This window comes from Cavia porcellus, unplaced genomic scaffold (assembly GCF_034190915.1).
Source record: "Cavia porcellus strain 051 isolate PalLab524CR breed Dunkin Hartley unplaced genomic scaffold, mCavPor4.1 scaffold_17, whole genome shotgun sequence".
NCBI classification, from domain to species: domain Eukaryota; kingdom Metazoa; phylum Chordata; class Mammalia; order Rodentia; family Caviidae; genus Cavia; species Cavia porcellus.
In genome coordinates this window covers 47,998,748-48,014,723 of record NW_026947500.1, presented here as the reverse complement: position 1 = coordinate 48,014,723, position 15,976 = coordinate 47,998,748, and the positions used below count along the sequence as shown (strand labels likewise).

At 56.2% G+C, this 15,976-nt stretch overlaps 1 protein-coding gene across 1 annotated transcript in view; it reads left to right on the top strand.

Moving 5' to 3' along the window:
• Positions 1-7,396: 7,396 nt before the first annotated feature.
• The window catches only part of Nwd1 (NACHT and WD repeat domain containing 1), a 28,546-nt gene continuing 19,966 nt past the window's right edge, over positions 7,397-15,976 (top strand). The window contains exons 1-4 of the mRNA XM_003464247.5: positions 7,397-8,212; positions 8,930-9,046; positions 11,823-12,120; positions 13,941-15,204. Of these exons, the coding sequence (XP_003464295.3) occupies positions 8,129-8,212; positions 8,930-9,046; positions 11,823-12,120; positions 13,941-15,204 (1,763 nt within the window). The 5' untranslated portion in view covers positions 7,397-8,128. The remainder of the gene's footprint in view (positions 8,213-8,929; positions 9,047-11,822; positions 12,121-13,940; positions 15,205-15,976) is intronic.

Here is a 15,976-nt window from a genome sequence, read left to right as displayed (position 1 = left end):
TTGCGTCCCTGGCCCATAGCTACTTGTACAGGAAATATCCCGTAGGGGCCACTATCTATCCCAGGTGGATGTACCTCATGAGACAAGCGTCCCCCCTGCCAAAGCCGCCTGTAAAAATACCGACCCGCCGGCGGCGGAGCATAAGACAGCGGCCGGGATTGGGCGGAAAATGGGGGCCCGTGCATCACTTCCTGTTCTGGCGAAAGGGGAGAGAGCTCCCAGGCGGCCGCCTCGTGGCGAGGAATCGCCTCCGGAAACGGCCCCCAAGGTGGGGCGGAAGGCTTCGCCTCCCTCTCGCGCCGGGGAGCGCTCAGGAGCTCTCTACTCCTCCGCAGACCAGGTTGAGCAGAGCGCAATTCGCGGGGCAACGCTGGAAAAGAACCCTGCGACTCCTTATCGAGCGACTTGGGCTCCTGACAGCTGGTCTCTTTGGCCTCCTTGCCATTCAACTTTCCCTCGTCCTCGGAGTCAGACGACTCCGAGGCTAGAGCCCCGTCCTCCTCCTTAGCATCCTTGTTCCCCTTGACGGGCCCCTCTCGGGAGCTCCCTGACTGGGCCTGCTCAGATACCCTGCGTACTTTTGTAAGCTCTTGAGAGCTTTCTCCACAACCACCCTCGCTCTTAGTGTTGCTACCTAACATGTTTCCCATCTTTTAATATGTTACTCACCGCGTGAGGCCCAAGGAATCCGCCACTTACGCGTGAGCCTGAGGGGAGTCTAAAAGCCCTGTAGGTGCGCGCCACCCAGAGCCCAGGCTTATCCCCAACTCACCTGTCTCGCAGCTCTGTACTGGAGCGTTGTCCACTTCCACGTCTCGGGGGTGATCAGTCCCCGGGCGGGCCTCCAAATGTCGATGTCCGCTCCCGGCCGGCAGGAAGGACACACGACAAAGTCTGGTAGTGGACAACCTTTTCTTTTTATTTTCCTTCTCCGTACAGCCTGCCCTGGGTTCTCCCAGCTGAAGCCTCCTCTGGTCCGCTCCCCGCGGCTCCTTTTGTGCTTCAGTCTGCCCCAAAGCCTCTACCGGTCCGCTCTCCGCGGCTCCTTTTGGGCTTCTACTTCCGGGCTTCTATCTGGCTTCTACTTCCGCCCAGGGGTGGCACCGGTATATATACGGGTACAGTGTCCAATCATGTTAAAGTAAGCAAGGCAAGCTGATTGGCTAACATCATCAGTTGCCAGGCAGACTATATTGTTGAGCGGGTTGTTTACGCGGTAAGCAGGAAACTAACATATTCGATGGGAGGGGTAATCTACCTCAGGCTTTGCTCTTTACCACAGGCCGCACGTCCGCCGCGCAAGGCGAGCTATCACAGACGCGGCTCCCAACAGCCAGGCCCATTAGGCGGGATGATCTTATAAACCTCATGGGTCTCAGTTCTCTGGATGTCTCCTGCCTCAGTGGGCAGAGTCCCTGAGGCATCTGCTATGGATGCTTGGATGTCTTCAGACATCTGGGTGTTTGCAAGATTTCGGCTCCAAATTGATTCTTCTACGTATCCCATGTTTGCCAAGGGCATGGGTGCTGACCCAAGAACGCTGCCTTGTGGCACACAGAGAGTCAGGTCCAAATTGAGTCTGACAAGAACCGGGGGCCGGAATCAACCCAGTCATCCTGGAAGCCACCTGCCACATCTCTAAGCAAATCCCATCCAGGACTGCACCAATATGCAGGTTTCTCACATGAAGTAGCTTCCCACCTTCATGTTATGGAAGAAAAGCAAGGTTTATGTTCAGTACAGTGGTGCATACCTGTGATCCCAGCAATCCAGAGGCTAAGGCAGGAGGATCACAACTCTGAACTCAGCCCGAGCAATTCAGAGAAACCTTGTCTCAAAATAAAAAATACAAAGGGCCTAGGATGGTGCTCATGGGCAAGTGCTGGTGTTGCATGTGTGAGGCCTGGGGTTCTGGCCCCAGCAGCAAAAACATAAAAAATGAGTGTTGGTAGTGAAAATAATGGGCGTGAAGCAGATGTTGCTAATGGGATGGAGCTGAAGTTCTGTGTGGTCCTGATCCAGGCGTGGGCTGGCCTGATTCTCCCAAGAAGCCTGCATTCCCCTGCTTGTCCTGAAGGACTTCCTGCCACAGACCTTCCCCCGGCACTGACAGCTCCGGCCTGGGGTGATCGGGGTTAGGCTTAGGGTCAGATTGTGCTTACCCTGTGCTTTCCTGGGCTTCTGGCTGCGTGCATCTGGGGCCGTCGCAGCCCATTGGTGAGCTCATGGAAGCCAGCAGTGGGGTCAGAGTGCCAGCACACAGGCAAGATGTGGGCAGGCCACACGAGCTCTAATTCTGCTGCTCACAAGTGTGGCGCTGGCTGAGCCCCGCCTGCCTGCACAAGGCATCTACTGGGTTAGGTCAAGGGTAGCTGAGCATGGCTAAGCCTGGTCTTCACAGCTGGGATGTAGCTCAGTAGCAGCCATGGATTTTCATCCTCAGCAGTGCAGAGCAAGAAAAGAAAAAAAATCTGGCTCTCCACTTATATTTGTCAATAAAGTTTTATTGGCACACAGCCCATGAACTGATCCCCTCTTATGATTCTCATACCTATCACTGTCCATCTCATTATTTTTGTCTTGTTTTCTGGAGAACTCTAACACAGGCTTCTATATCAATTACCGAAGCCTATGTAGCTCACAAACATTTATGCTTCCAGCCCTGGAGCCCAGGAAGTCTGAGATCAAGGTCAGGGGCAGCATCAGGCAGAGATGGCATCTGGAGAGGGCAGAGAAGGGGAAAGATCCTGTTACTTCCTCTTTTACAAAAGCCATAGTCTTAGCCCCATGTGGTGGTGCACACCTCTAATTCCAGTTGTCAGGAGGCTGAAGCAGAAGAATCACCATGAGTTCAAAGCCAACCTGAACTGCATAGCAAAACCCTATCTCAAAAAACAAAAAGTTTATAACCCTACATGGGAATGGCACCATTGATCATCTCCAAATACTACCCCACAGGCAGAGTAGGACTGAGCAGAGAAATACAGGTGACCCAAACACTGCAGCATGGGAGTCAGCACAAATTCAATCAACAAACCCTTGTTGAAGCCTAGTGGGTCCCATGCGTACTTTAGGGCCACCAAGACCCAGACACCCTCCTTGGTCCTGTCACCATGACCATGCCCTTGGGACAGAGTACTCAAAGGAGCAAAGCTTCGTTTGGATCACAGTTTCTGAGGCTTCAGTCCATGTCACCAGGCTGCTGGTCTGATGTTACCAGGGTGACACAGAGTAGGTGGAAGCAGAGAGCCAAGGGGAGGAGCCAGGGAGCTAGTATCTCCAGCCCATGGCTCAGGCTGGGGATCGAACTCACGACTGACTGCTTGCAAGGCAGGCACTTATGCCGCTGAGCTAAACCTCCAGCCCCCTAAGGCCCTTCTCTTAAAGGCCCAATAAAAACTGTAGATGTTTCTTTTCTGCTTTCTTTGCTTAGTTTTTGTTTTGTTCCACATGTAGTTGAGACTTGCCCTGGAATCACTGTGTAGCTCAGGATGGTCGCGAACTCGCGGCAATCTTCCTGCCTCAGCCTCCCGCTGTATTCCTGCGTTAGCCAGAGATGGCACTCATGGCAGTTATGATAGGAACAAAAACACTTTGCTAGTAATAATTGTAAGAATTAAAGCGGATGCAACAAACCCATAAAAACATCAAAACGTTACTGAAGAGGGTCCATCCTGCAGGGCAGGCTAGCCTTTAGGGCGCTGTAACTGCAGGCCCATGACAGGGTCCTGTCTGTCCGGGGCAGTGGGGTGGCATAGGGATGCAGCCTATGCTCTGCGCTGAGCCCCTGCGTTCATCTGCATTTTCAAGAACACGACGTGGGAGAATGTTACCTGTTCTTCTGCCATGGCTTAAAGATAGAAAACACTGTTAATCTTCAGGGCCAGGTTGGTTTAAAGGTTGCCGGGCACCGCACCGCCCCGCCCTGCCGAGCCCCGCCTCTCTCCTCCCGAGGACTCCCTAGGATCCTCCCCCATCAGAGGACCGGACCCTGCATGAGGACCATACTCACCCAAACCCCGCCCCGCCCGAGCCCCGCCCCGCCCGAGGGCCCCATCCAGCGTATCGCAACTGTCAGGGGCGGTCGCGTTGATGCAGTTCCAGAACTGGCTGGCAGAGGGCGCGGTTCCCCCGTGCTTCAGAGCAGCCGGAATCGCTGGGAGGAAGGAAAGGCCTGAGCCCAAGGCTGCAGGATGACTCCGGACCGTGCAGCTCTGGGCTTCTCCGAAAGAAACCGGGTGTTCTAGCTGTGCGCCTGTCATTCCGCACTCGGGAGGCTGAGGCAGGAGGATCGCTGCGCGTTCGAGGCCAGCCTGGGCTATGTAATAAGATCCTGTCTCAAAAAAAAAAAAAAAAAGAGAGAGAGAGAGAGAGAGAGAGAGAGAGAGAGAGAGAAAGAAAGAAAGTGGACGTCATGCTCTGGACTGCAGGACTCCCAGATGCGGGGGTGGCGCCACAGGGCCGGGCGTCCCGCCACCCTCCCACCCTCGCCCACTGTCTTCTTGTCGCTTATGGAGCAAAGGCTCTGCGCCCTGGGTTTGGGATCTGGGCCCCCAAGGCCACAAGGCACCGAGTCTCGCGCGGCGCGGTCCTCTTCTATGACCAGGGCCTCGTCTGCGTGGACCCTGCGAGACCCTCCCTCCTCGCGCCGTCCGGGATGCTCCGGGATCCCCTTTCGAGGGTCTGCATCAGGCCGCGCGACGGGGCCCTGCGGGAAGGGTCCCGGCAAAGGGGCTGGGTTAGGAGGTTTATGACGACCTGGCATTACCGAAACATCATCTTTGAAGTGCCATCGTGCACTGTATTTCTCGCTCCTTCCACGGACACAGTGCTGTACTGCCTACTTAGGTGACAAGGACGAAAAGAGAAGCCTGCGTGTGCTTGGCACCGATGACCTCTCCTTTCTGCGTTTCCCAAAACCGGGATCCAGACCCAGAGAAATCTGATTTCCACCCCGGCGGCTACAAAGCCTTTGAGGAACCCTCTGCTGGTTCTGGGTGACCCTTGGCTCTGCCCGACTCCTGGAGCCTCGCATCCCTGGGTCCTGGGAGGAGCAGGGCAGCCAGCACAGTGACACAAGCTCAGTGCCTTGGGGTCACTACCACTGTTATGGGTGAGGAGGGGATGGAAGCCACCCTTTCCCAGGATCATTGGCACTGTCAGGATGTTTTTTTTTTTTTTTTTTTTTTTGTCTTTTTCCTTTTTATCGGTACCAGGGATCGAACTCACAACTGCCTGATTGCAAGGCAGGTGCTTATGCCGCTGAGCTAAATCCCCAGCCCCCAGGATGGGTTTTTATTTTGTTTTGTTCTTGCTTTTTTGAGACAAAGTCTGGCTGTGGAGTCCAGGCTGCCCCTGAGCTTGCAGCGATCCTCCTGCCTCAGCCTCCCAAGTGCTGTGTTCCAGGCATGCGGCCCTCTATTGGCAGATGTCCAGATACATTGGTGGGGAGGGTTCAGGGGCAGATGCTGATGAACCAATCACAGCCCACAGGACCCTGGGGACCCAGCCCAGGCACATAGTGACAAGTGGGTGGCGATTTCCTCACCCCTAGCTGGGGCAGTCAGCCCAGCCTTCCTGGCTGGCTTGCTCCAAAGCTCCGTGGGGCCAGGCACACAATGGTTAACCTGCAGCCTGACTGCAAGCTTGCCAAGCCAGGGTCTTCTTTGTTACCCATTTACCAGGGAGGCTGCCAGCACAGACCTGGAAGGTACCACGGACAGCAGTTTCCAAGCTGGCCTTCTGGGTAGCAGACCTGTTTCCCAAAAGGTTCTAGATTGACCAGCAGCCCATGTTTCTGGGGCCTGGAGTCCCCGGGAAGCCAGAGGCTACACCACACAAGGCCTCTGTCGTTCAGGATGCCCAGGCCACTTGGTGCTTGGCACCTCTCTATCAGCCCACAGAGGGGACAGGTGCTTCCTGGGCACCTTTGGGGCCCTGAGCACTCTGACCACAGCATCCACAAGACTGCTGCTCCTGGGCAGGAGACAAAAAGCCTACGAGGGGAAGGTAGCAGTGGTAAGCACTGGACAGGTGAGTGGGCACTGGCAGCCCTGGGATGGTGGGGAAACTGAGCCTCAGGACAGACAGGCAGCACCTCTTGAGTGGCACAGAATCTGAAATGTGAATGACGTAAGAGGGTGCAAAGTGTAGAGTTTGAGCTTGCATGTGCAAAGGTCCTGGGGCTGCAATGAGCTGGATGTGCAGGGTGGAGGATTGCTAAGCAGGGAGTCTGGAAATGCTGGTGATGGTCAGAGAGGGATATTACTGACATCTAGTGACACCTGGTGAGTACAGCCAGGGGCCAGAACAAGGTAGACCCCCAACCCCAAAAATTGACCAGCCTATGTCCTGTGGAGACCGATGGAGTGTGGGCTAGGAATGCAGAGCAAGTAGGGTACGCGTCACAGTCAGCAGTCCTCCCATGGACACAAGAAGCAGTGCCCAAGGGGCGTGGCCAGCACAGCATGGGTGAGGCAGAAAGATGAGGAAGGACAAAGTCTAGCCTCAAACTCAGGGATCCTCCTGCCTCAACCTCTGAGTGCTGGTATGACAGGTGTGCACCACTGTGCCCAGCATGATGCGTGGATATGGTGACTTTCAAGAGCCTGGTTTGGTGAGTGAACTGCCCCTCTGCATGGGCTCCCAGGCATCTGCATCCTGCAGGTCATGGGGCTAAGCTGGGGCAGGGCAGCCTACCCTGTTTCTACCCTGGTGACAGATCATTTTGGGGTTTGGGGACAGATCATTCCCTGAGTGGGTGTGCTGTGCATTGAGGGTACTCTGCACCAGCCCTGGCCCTTGAACCCCAAGTGCCCAGGGCATCCTTGTGGGTGACAGCACCTAACATCTCCCTCACCATGGGTGTGCAGGGACAGGGGACAGCTCTGGCAGCTGATGGGCAGGGTGCAGGACCCCTCGGGTGCCCCAGCAGGTGCCACTACCTCCCCGCTGCTCTGTGGCCACCCACCAGCTCAATTACACAGACTCTGGGGACCGGTGCCCTGAGCCTGGCAGCCCCTGGCCTCTTGGGAAACAGAGTTGCTGTGGCGACACTGAGCACTGACTTTCAAGGCAGGAGCCTCGGCAGTTGTGGGAAGAGCAGTAACACTTCAGGACCTGCGGGTCCCTGACCCATGGCTGCCCCACCGTGGGCCTGAGCTTGGGCTCGGCCATCCCCAGGAGGGCAGCAGCATGAGTGGCGGAGGTCCCCTCAGTCCGGGTACCCGCTGGCGACTGCTCCACGGCCTGGCAGGGCCACTGCCTGCACCCGTCCCCAGAGGGGTGGCCGTCTACATCAGCTCTGCCACCTCGGGTGAGCTTGTTGGGGGGCTGAACCAGGAGGGTATGAGGGTGAGACAGCACAGCTGGGGGGGTCTGGCTGCAGGGGCATGGGGACGGGGCTAGGGCCAGCACCTGCCAGACCCACTGGGTCCCCCACGAGCGCATAGAACTGGACTCAGCCAAGCAGGTGTCTGCTTCCCCTGCGTCCGTCTCCATCTCTGTCTTTCTCTGTTTTTCCCTGTATCTCTGTTTTTCACTGTCTCTGTCTCTGTTTCTATCTCTCCCCTGTCTCTGTCTATGCCTCTCTTTGCCTCTGTCTCTTTTTGACTCTATCTCTGTCTCTCTTTGTCTCTATCTCTGTCTCTCTGTCTCTCTGTCTCTCTGTCTTTCCTTTGGCAGTGCTGGGCCCAAAATTCAGGGCCTCAACCTCACCCCTGAGCCACACCCAAATCCTTTTAAAATCTTGAGACTGGCTCTCACTAGGTTGCCCAGGCTCCCTTGGAATTTGCCACCCTCCTGCCTCAGCCTCCTCAGTAGCTTGGATTATAGGCATGTGCCACCTTGGCTAGGCTGGTGGAGGGCTCGCCTTCCCCTCCCCTCCATCCTTCCTTTGTGGTGCTGGGGTCGGCGCCCAGGACCCCTCCAACCCGAGCCAGCGCATCCCCTGTTCTGTCTGACAGCCACGCTCAGGGTAGGTGATGTGGCTTTCAGAGGTCGAGGCTGGCAGCCTCCTGCGTGTCCCTTCTGGCCCGAGCCTTGGTGGGCACTGACAGCTGGCAGATCGGCCAGAGCAGCCCCGGTTGGGGTTCCATTTCTACCACTCACTTGCCTGAGCCCTGCAGATATGGACGCGGAGAGGGAGGCCCTACTGGGCACCGCCTGCCCAGAGCTGCTGACCATCTGCCAGAAGCATGGCCTTCCCTTCGAGGTGAGCACTGTTTTCCAGGCCCGTTCACTCCCACAGTACCGAGAGGGCCCCAGGGAGCCCCCAAAGCTCCCCCCCACTGCTTTTTATTCTTTTCTAATGGGACAGTATCTCACCAGGCCACCCAGGCTGGTCAGAATGTGCAATCTTCCTGCCTCAGCTTTCTGAATAGCTGGAATGACGGCATAGCCCATCAACCTCTTCTTGGCCTAAGTTGGAATTTCTGTCCTCACTGCGCTAAGGAAGCTGGGCTGGCAGGGACTTCCCGGTGCCCTGTGCCCCCTCGGCCTCTCTGTCCAGTGCCCTCACAGCCACGTACAGCTGCAGATATGGGGTTGCTGGAGTGTGGCCCCTCAGCACCCCCTCCCTTGCAGGGGATACGGGGACAGGGAACATGACCCACTCACTGAAGGTCACCATAACGATGCCACCTTGTTTCTCTCAGAGGTCTTCAGCTGTGAATTTTTTCTTTTTTTTTTTTTTGTTGTTTGAGGTAGAGTGGCCCAGGCTGGCCTCAAACGCACAGCAATCTTCCTGCCTCAGCCTCCTGAGTGCTGGGAGCACAGGCATGGGCCCCCAACCCCAACTTGTTTAAATCCTTGTAATTCACATAAAAGAGAGGCTGCCCAAAGCTGCGGAAGGAAACAGTGCTTGGGTCCAAGGGCACTGAAAAAAGCAGCCTCCTCAAGTCACCCCACACACACACCCCTTCGTCCCCAGGCAGTAGATCTGCGTTGGGGCCTGCGGAACTCAGAGGCTGCTGAACAGCTGACCGTCGACCTCTGCCTAGAGGAGCTGGAGCGCTGTCAGAGGACGTCCTTGGGCCCAGCCTTTGTTGTGAGTGTGTATGGGGGGTGAGGCCTCAACCCTCTCTCCGTCAGCAGAGTGTGGCCCACCTGCACCCCAGTCCAGCAGCAGAGGCAGGAGTAGAGAGTGGGAAGGACTGAGGGGTAGAGGGTGGGGTGGTGTCTCTGCTTGGCTCCCTGTCCCTTGGCCTGCCTGGGGCAGATATGGCTGTCCTCCCAGCACTCTGGGAGGCTGAGGCAGGAGGATCTCAAGTTTCAGCCTGGCCTGGATAACTGAGCGAGACCTTGTCTGGAAATAGAAAGTAAAAAGGGCTGGGGCTAGGATCAGGCAGGAAAAGTACAGCACAACTCCCGTTCACAGGGGACAGAGCCGGCCTGGGCACAGGGGCCTTGCAGTGCCCGCTGCTGCCCTGCCAAGCTCCCTGCCTCCAGCACCTGCTGGGCCACGCCCGCTCCTCCCCTGGCGGGTCTGGGAATTTTCCATGGAAACTGGAGCTTTGGGGCCCTGGGCCATGGGGACAAGACACTGGTAAATAAGTCAGCGCCCGTGGGACTGGGCTTCTGCGGGGGGCTCCCCAAGGCCCCGTCCTGGTCCCAGGGCCCCTCACAGCCGGGCTCAGAGCGGTTCCAGTCTCAGCTCTGGCTGCTCCCGGCAGGCTATTTCTTCTTCTCTTCCTTGTTTTGCTTTGCTTTTTGCTCTGGAGTTTTGTCTTTTGTGACAAGGTCTTGCCCTATATTCCATGCTCAGGAACCCTCAGGATCCTCCTGCCTGAGCCATGCAAATTCTGGGATTGCAGGCCTGTGCCAGCCAAAGTTTCTCTCTCTCTCTCTCTCTCTCTCTCTCTCTCTCTCTCTCTCTCTCTCTCCATTGTGTTTTTCTAGCACCAGAGATTGAACCCAGGGCCACTGCGCAGAGCTGCAGTCCCAACCTCTTTTCCATGTTTCTTTTGAGACAGAGTCTCACTAAGTCACCCAGTTAGCTCAAACTACCAACCCTCCTGCCTCAGCCTCCCAAGTGCCAGGATAACAGGCATGCACCGCACACCCCACTGCAGAACTATTGTTGGATAAGGCTGTCCCACCTGGTGGGCACCAGAGAAGCCTGCCCTGCCTGCTCCCTGCCACTGCCCACCTTGCTAAGGCAGGCAGAACCACCGAGGCCACACAGGGGACAGCCTCGTGTCAGGCCGGTGGTCCTGGCCAGGCTCCCTGCCGGTGACAGAGACAGTCAGGCCCTGCCCTTTGCTGCTTTGGGGTTTTCAAAAATGTATTTATTTATTGTTTGGTACTGGGAATTGAACTCAGGACCTCAGGCTTGCCAAGCAGGTGCTGTGCCACTGAGCTAAGCCCCTGGCTCAGAGCCATAGGTATGTGATGGGGTAGGGGGAGTCTGGTGACTCTGGGGTACAGGGGGTGTCAAACGGGAAGCTGAAGCACAAACCTGGCACATTGGCATGGGGGAAGAGCCAGGAAGTGAGCTGCGGGTCCAGGAGCCAGTGAGGGGGTCATGTGACATAAAATAAGAGTGAGTGGGGCTTTCCACCTGAGCTGTGCCTGCTCGGGTTGGTGCTGGTGACCCCATCTCATGTCTTCACGACATCCTTGGGCTGATTCCTGAGCTGCCTCGGGAGGGATCCAGGAAGAGAATGGAAATGTTTGGGACTCTGAACCCTTGATGGTAATGAAAGCTCCCCTGTCCAGAACAGGCACAGCAGTGCCTGGCTATACTCCCAGCTGCCTGGGAGGCTGAGGCAGGAGGATGCCTTGAGCCCAGGAGTTGGAGGCCTGCCTGGGGAGCCTGGCAAGGCTCTACCTCAAAAACAAGGTGACACAAAACAAAGCCCAACTTATCTGCCAATTGTCCAACACCTTGGATTCTAGCACATGCAAGAGCCTATCTCTGCTTGTATTTTTTTTTTTTTGTTCTTTTTTTTTTTTAAATTTGGTTTTGGTTTGTTTCTTTGGTTGGTTGGTTTTGTTTTTTTGGTACTAGGAATTGAACTCATGACCTTGTGTTTGCCAGGCAAGTACTGTGTCACTGGACTATATCCCTAGCCTCTTTTTTCTTTTTTCTTTTTCTTTTTTTTTTTTATCAGTACCGGGGATCGAACTCACGACTGCCTGCTTACAAGACAGGCGCTTATGCCGCTGAGCTAAATCCCCAGCCCTTCTTTTTTCTTTTCTTTCTTTTTGGTACCAGGGATTGAATCCAGGTCTTAGGGTAAACTGAGGCACAGCTGAGACCACTGAGACAGGCAGAGTTTAAGCAATGTGCAAGGACTTTATTGCAGACCGGGTACGGCCAGGCCAAGGGCGGAAAGACTGCTGGCCCCAAGCCAGGGATGAGAGTTTTACGGGGGTTTAGGCAGGAGCTGGGGCATTGCTGAGGCGGTAAGCATTTGGGTCTCTGAGTAGGGCTTTGGGGCTGGGTGATGAGCAAAATGAGGTACAGGGTGTAGGCAGAATCAGCTCTCTGCAGGCTGAGCTGCCAGGGGCAGTTGCCAGCTTGCTGTTGAGCATGTCCCAGGTCTAAACAACACATCTGGGGGTATCTCCCTTCGGGCTGAGCCCGCCGCGTTACTGGAACAGAAGATGGATAGGGGGTGCAATTTCTCAGGCTCTCTGGGTCTGAGTGCTGGGGGTCGTGCAGGATTTTTGAAGAAGAGACAGAAAAAGTGAAGGGGATGGGGCTGAGCTGAGGATAACAGATGTGGCCTCCCTGGTGTAACCATCATCCCTGGCCCACGGCCCTGAGGGGCCCTGGCATGCAGCCCTTCAGCCAGCCACACCCTCCACTGTGTCCCCAGGCACTCGTTGGTGACCAGTACGGCCCGTGCCCTGTGCCCCGGCGCATCGAGGAGAAGGAGTGGGAGGTACTGCGGGCCCAGCTGAGCACCAGGCCCCGAGACCTGGAGCTGCTGATCCGTTGCTTCCGGCGCGACGAGAACTCGGTCCCCCCCAGCTACGTGCTGCAGGCAGTGGGCAATGAGGAGGCCACGGGGCCCGATGAGCCCACCCTGACCTCAGCTCTGCGCACCGCAGCGCAGGAGGCCCAGAGGCTGGGCCTCATCAGCCAGGAGCAGTGGCAGCGCTACCACCACTCAGGTGAGCAGGGACCCTCTCGGGGATGTGCACCCGCGTCCTAGGTCCAGAAGACACAGCCCGTGTGTGGGGCAGGGGAGGCAGGAGGATCCTAAGTCCGAGTGCAGCCCTGGCCATGGAAAGACTTAACGAGACCTGGCCTCCACATAAACAGAAAAGGCTAAAGAGCAGTGAGAGAAGAGAGCCCCAGGGTCCAGTCCCCAGGACTGGAGAAAGAATTAACAATCAGACCGGTGTGCTGAGGGGCAGTGGGTGCTTTGGGGTGACTTAACACAAGCATTGTGTACCCCGAGTGTGTGCTGTGGTGCCCGGAAGATGTGTAGTGACTATGCAGCCAGTAGCCAGTCTGGGCTAGAGTGACTTGCACATTAAAATTTAGGAGTCAGGGGCTGGGGATTTAGCTCAGCGGCATAAGCGCCTGTCTTGCAAGCAGGCAGTCGTGAGTTCAATCCCCGGTACCAATAAAAAGGAAAAAGACAAAAATAAAATAAATAAATAATAATAATAAAATTTAGGAGTTAAACCAGATGTGGTGGTGCACTCCTATAATCCTAGTGCCCAGGAGGCTGAGACAGGAGGATCACCATGAGTTCAAGGCCAGTTTGGGCTACATAGTGAGACTCTGTCTCAAAAACAAAAAGAAAAACAAACCTGACAAGCTGGTCATTTCCACAATTCTGTATTTTCAGGCCACCATTGGCCTCAGGCAGCTAAATCCGTGGACAAGGGAAGACCATATGGAAATATTAAATATGAAATTTTCTATTACCAACATATCCAATGTATTCAAGACTATCAACATCAAATATATTGATTTACTTTTAAGACTTGATAGATTCTTGTTCTGCATGATTGGAGATTGGACTCTGGATCTTTCTGCTGAGCCCTATCCCTACCTATTTTTAGTTTTATTTTGAGACAGGGTCTCTAAGTCACTAAGTGGCCCAAGTTGGACTCAAACGCAGGATCCTCCTGTCTCAGCCTCCTGTGGCACTGGGCTATTCTGCTTTATTTACCAATATGAGGAATATGTATGAACAGAACCTTTGCCAAGAGCAAGAGACTAACTCTGCACACTTCTGCCTACCAGTTGGTGGATGTACTGGGACTTTGGTTGCAGGCTGCAGGTGGGACCTCACAAGACCTAGCATCTGCTCACATGTTCCAGGACACTTGTCACCCTTAGGCTCCCCGCCTTCCTGGTCCCTTCCCCCCATCTTTGTTTTTTGTTTGTTTTGACACAAGGTTTTACTGTGTAGCCCAGGCTGGCCTGGAACTCACAGTGATCCTGCCTCAGCCTCCCAAGTCCTGGGAGGACAGTGTGTGCCACTGTGCCAAGCTCCCATTTAGCAATTTAGTGAGACCCTGTCTCAAAACAAAAAATCTAATTAAAAGCTCAGTGTTAGAGACCTTGCCTGGCATGCCTGAGGCCCTAGCTTCCACGGAAACAAAACCCAGATCTGAAAGTTTAGATCATTGCTACTCAGTGTGTTCCCTGGACCAGCAGCAGGGGCATCATTTAATAGGGGGGTGGTAACGTAGACTCACAGCCCCTCCCATGAGCTCCAGATCAAAACCTGGGGGGGGGGGTATAGCCAAGCTTGGAAGTGCACATCTATCCTCCCGACATTCTGGGAGGCTGAGATGGGAATATCTGAAACTTGAGCCCAGCCTGTTTAGTGAGACAAGGCTCAAAGTAAAAAAATCAAGATGTGGCTGCAGCAGAGGCCTGGTGCAGAGGCACAGGTTCCCCCTGTACGGAGAAACCCCACCCCATGGTGCCCGGCACCAGCCTGGCCACTACGGTCACGTCCTTTCTGCAGGGCTGCAGTGGGAGCTAGAGCTTGGCCTGCTTAGCGGTGCCCCGGGGGCTATGGCATTTCTGCGAGAGATCCCTGAGCTCGACAGGCACCTACTGCAGGACTGTGCCCTGGCTGTGGTGGACCGGCTGCCCGATGGCTGCGTGGATGTGGCCGCCCAGGACGTGCTGAGTGGCCTCAAGCAGCGCATGACCCAGGAGAGGCCTGGGGCTCTCAGGGTGCTCCGCCTGCCATGGGCTCGCGACCTGGTGAACCCCAAGAACAAGGCCCATGCATGCTACCTGCATGAGCTGGGGGAGCAGTTTGTGAAGGGCGCCTCGCTCCAGCTCCTGCAGCGCCTGCGGGAGCTGCCACCCAACCCACCTGGCCCTGCTAGGCTCTTCGAGGACATCCGCCACCACCTGTGGCAGGGTGCCCAGGCCACTAGGACCTTCATCGGCCGCCAGGAGCTCTTGGTGCGGCTGGGCCAGCGGTTGCGGCAGGATGATGGCCACTCCCATGGGCCCCTGGTGCTTGGCGGCACCCCAGGTGTTGGGAAGACCACAGTGCTCTGTAAGCTGGCGGAGCAGGCGGCTGGGCTGCTGGGCCGCAAGACAGTGACGGTGCTGCGGCTGTTGGGGACCTCGCAGGGCAGCTCAGATACCCGTGGGCTCCTGGCTGGCCTGTGCCTACAGCTGTGCCTGGCCTTTGGGCTGCCCACTCCACCTAGCCAGGTGCTGCAGGCCCATGCCAGGCTGGCTCACTTCTTCCATGTCCTGCTCCACACCGTGAGCCGCAGGAACTTCGAGTCGTTGGTCATCCTGCTGGATGCTGTAGATGACCTGGACCCTGGACACCCCGCCCGAGCCATCCCCTGGCTGCCTGTCGTCTGCCCTCCACGGGTGCACCTCATCCTGTCTGCCTGCTCAGGGTGGCACGGCGCTCTAGACGCTCAGCGAGCCGCTCTTGGGGACCAGGATGCCTGCTGGGAGGTGGGGCCACTCCCAGTGGACCAGGGCCAAAAGATGGTGCAACGGCTGCTGGCTGAGGCTGGACGCACGCTGAGCCCAGCCCAGCACGACATGCTGTGGGCTAGCTTGCCGGAGTGCGGACACCCAGGGCGCCTGTGGCTGGCTTTCCACGAGGCCCACAGCTGGGCCTCCTTCTCCGTGCCTTGGCCCTTGGCTGCCACCGCTGAGGAGGCCACACACCAGCTCTGTGCCCGCCTGGAGCTGACACATGGCCAGTTGCTGGTGGCCCATGTGCTGGGCTACCTCGCGGCTTCCCGGTAAGTCTCCACTTTGTCGAATGCTTTTTTTCCTATGCTAGGGCTGAGAGCCAGGGCCTTGGGCTCACTGCTGAGTTCAGCCCTCTTTAAATATTCTGAGATGGCAGCGTCTCCCCTAGTCTCTAAGTTCCCCAGAGCTGGGCTGGAACCTCTGACCCTCCTGCCTCAGCCTCCCAGAGTGCTGGGATGGCAGGCATGTGCCACCGCACTGGTCCAGGCAGGAAAACCTTTTGCAAACAAACTTCTCTGAAGAACTGATCACATAGAGTAAACCCTCTAGGTTTATTTTCCAGTTTGTCAGGTGGAAATCAGCCAAAACCAAAGGGGAAACCCCAATTCCCGTGCATTTGTGGTCACAGAAAGAATAAAAACCAAGTTTACCAATGCGTCAGGAGACTTGAGGGATTGAGGCCCCCCCCCAAGCGGCCAGCAGGACCTGGTCTCAAACACAAATGCATGGAACTCCCAGAAGCCGAGAGAAGAGGACGCTGGTGAGGGCCAGGGGTTGGAGAAGGGGAGACGGGGTCAGCGGCAGGCTCAAGCTTTTGCCATAAGACCAAAGGGACTTGGGCACAGCAGTGGGCACCTGTCACCTCAGGACTCCAGGAGGTTGAGGCAGGAGGATGGCAGGTTCCAGACCAGCCTGGGCAACCCAGCAGCTTAGTGAGACCCTGTCTCATAATACAAAGTGAAACACCCTGGGGTGGAGCTCTGAGTGGGGATCTCTGGGTGTAACCTGCAGTCCTGCCAAACAGTAAAAAGGAGGAAAGGA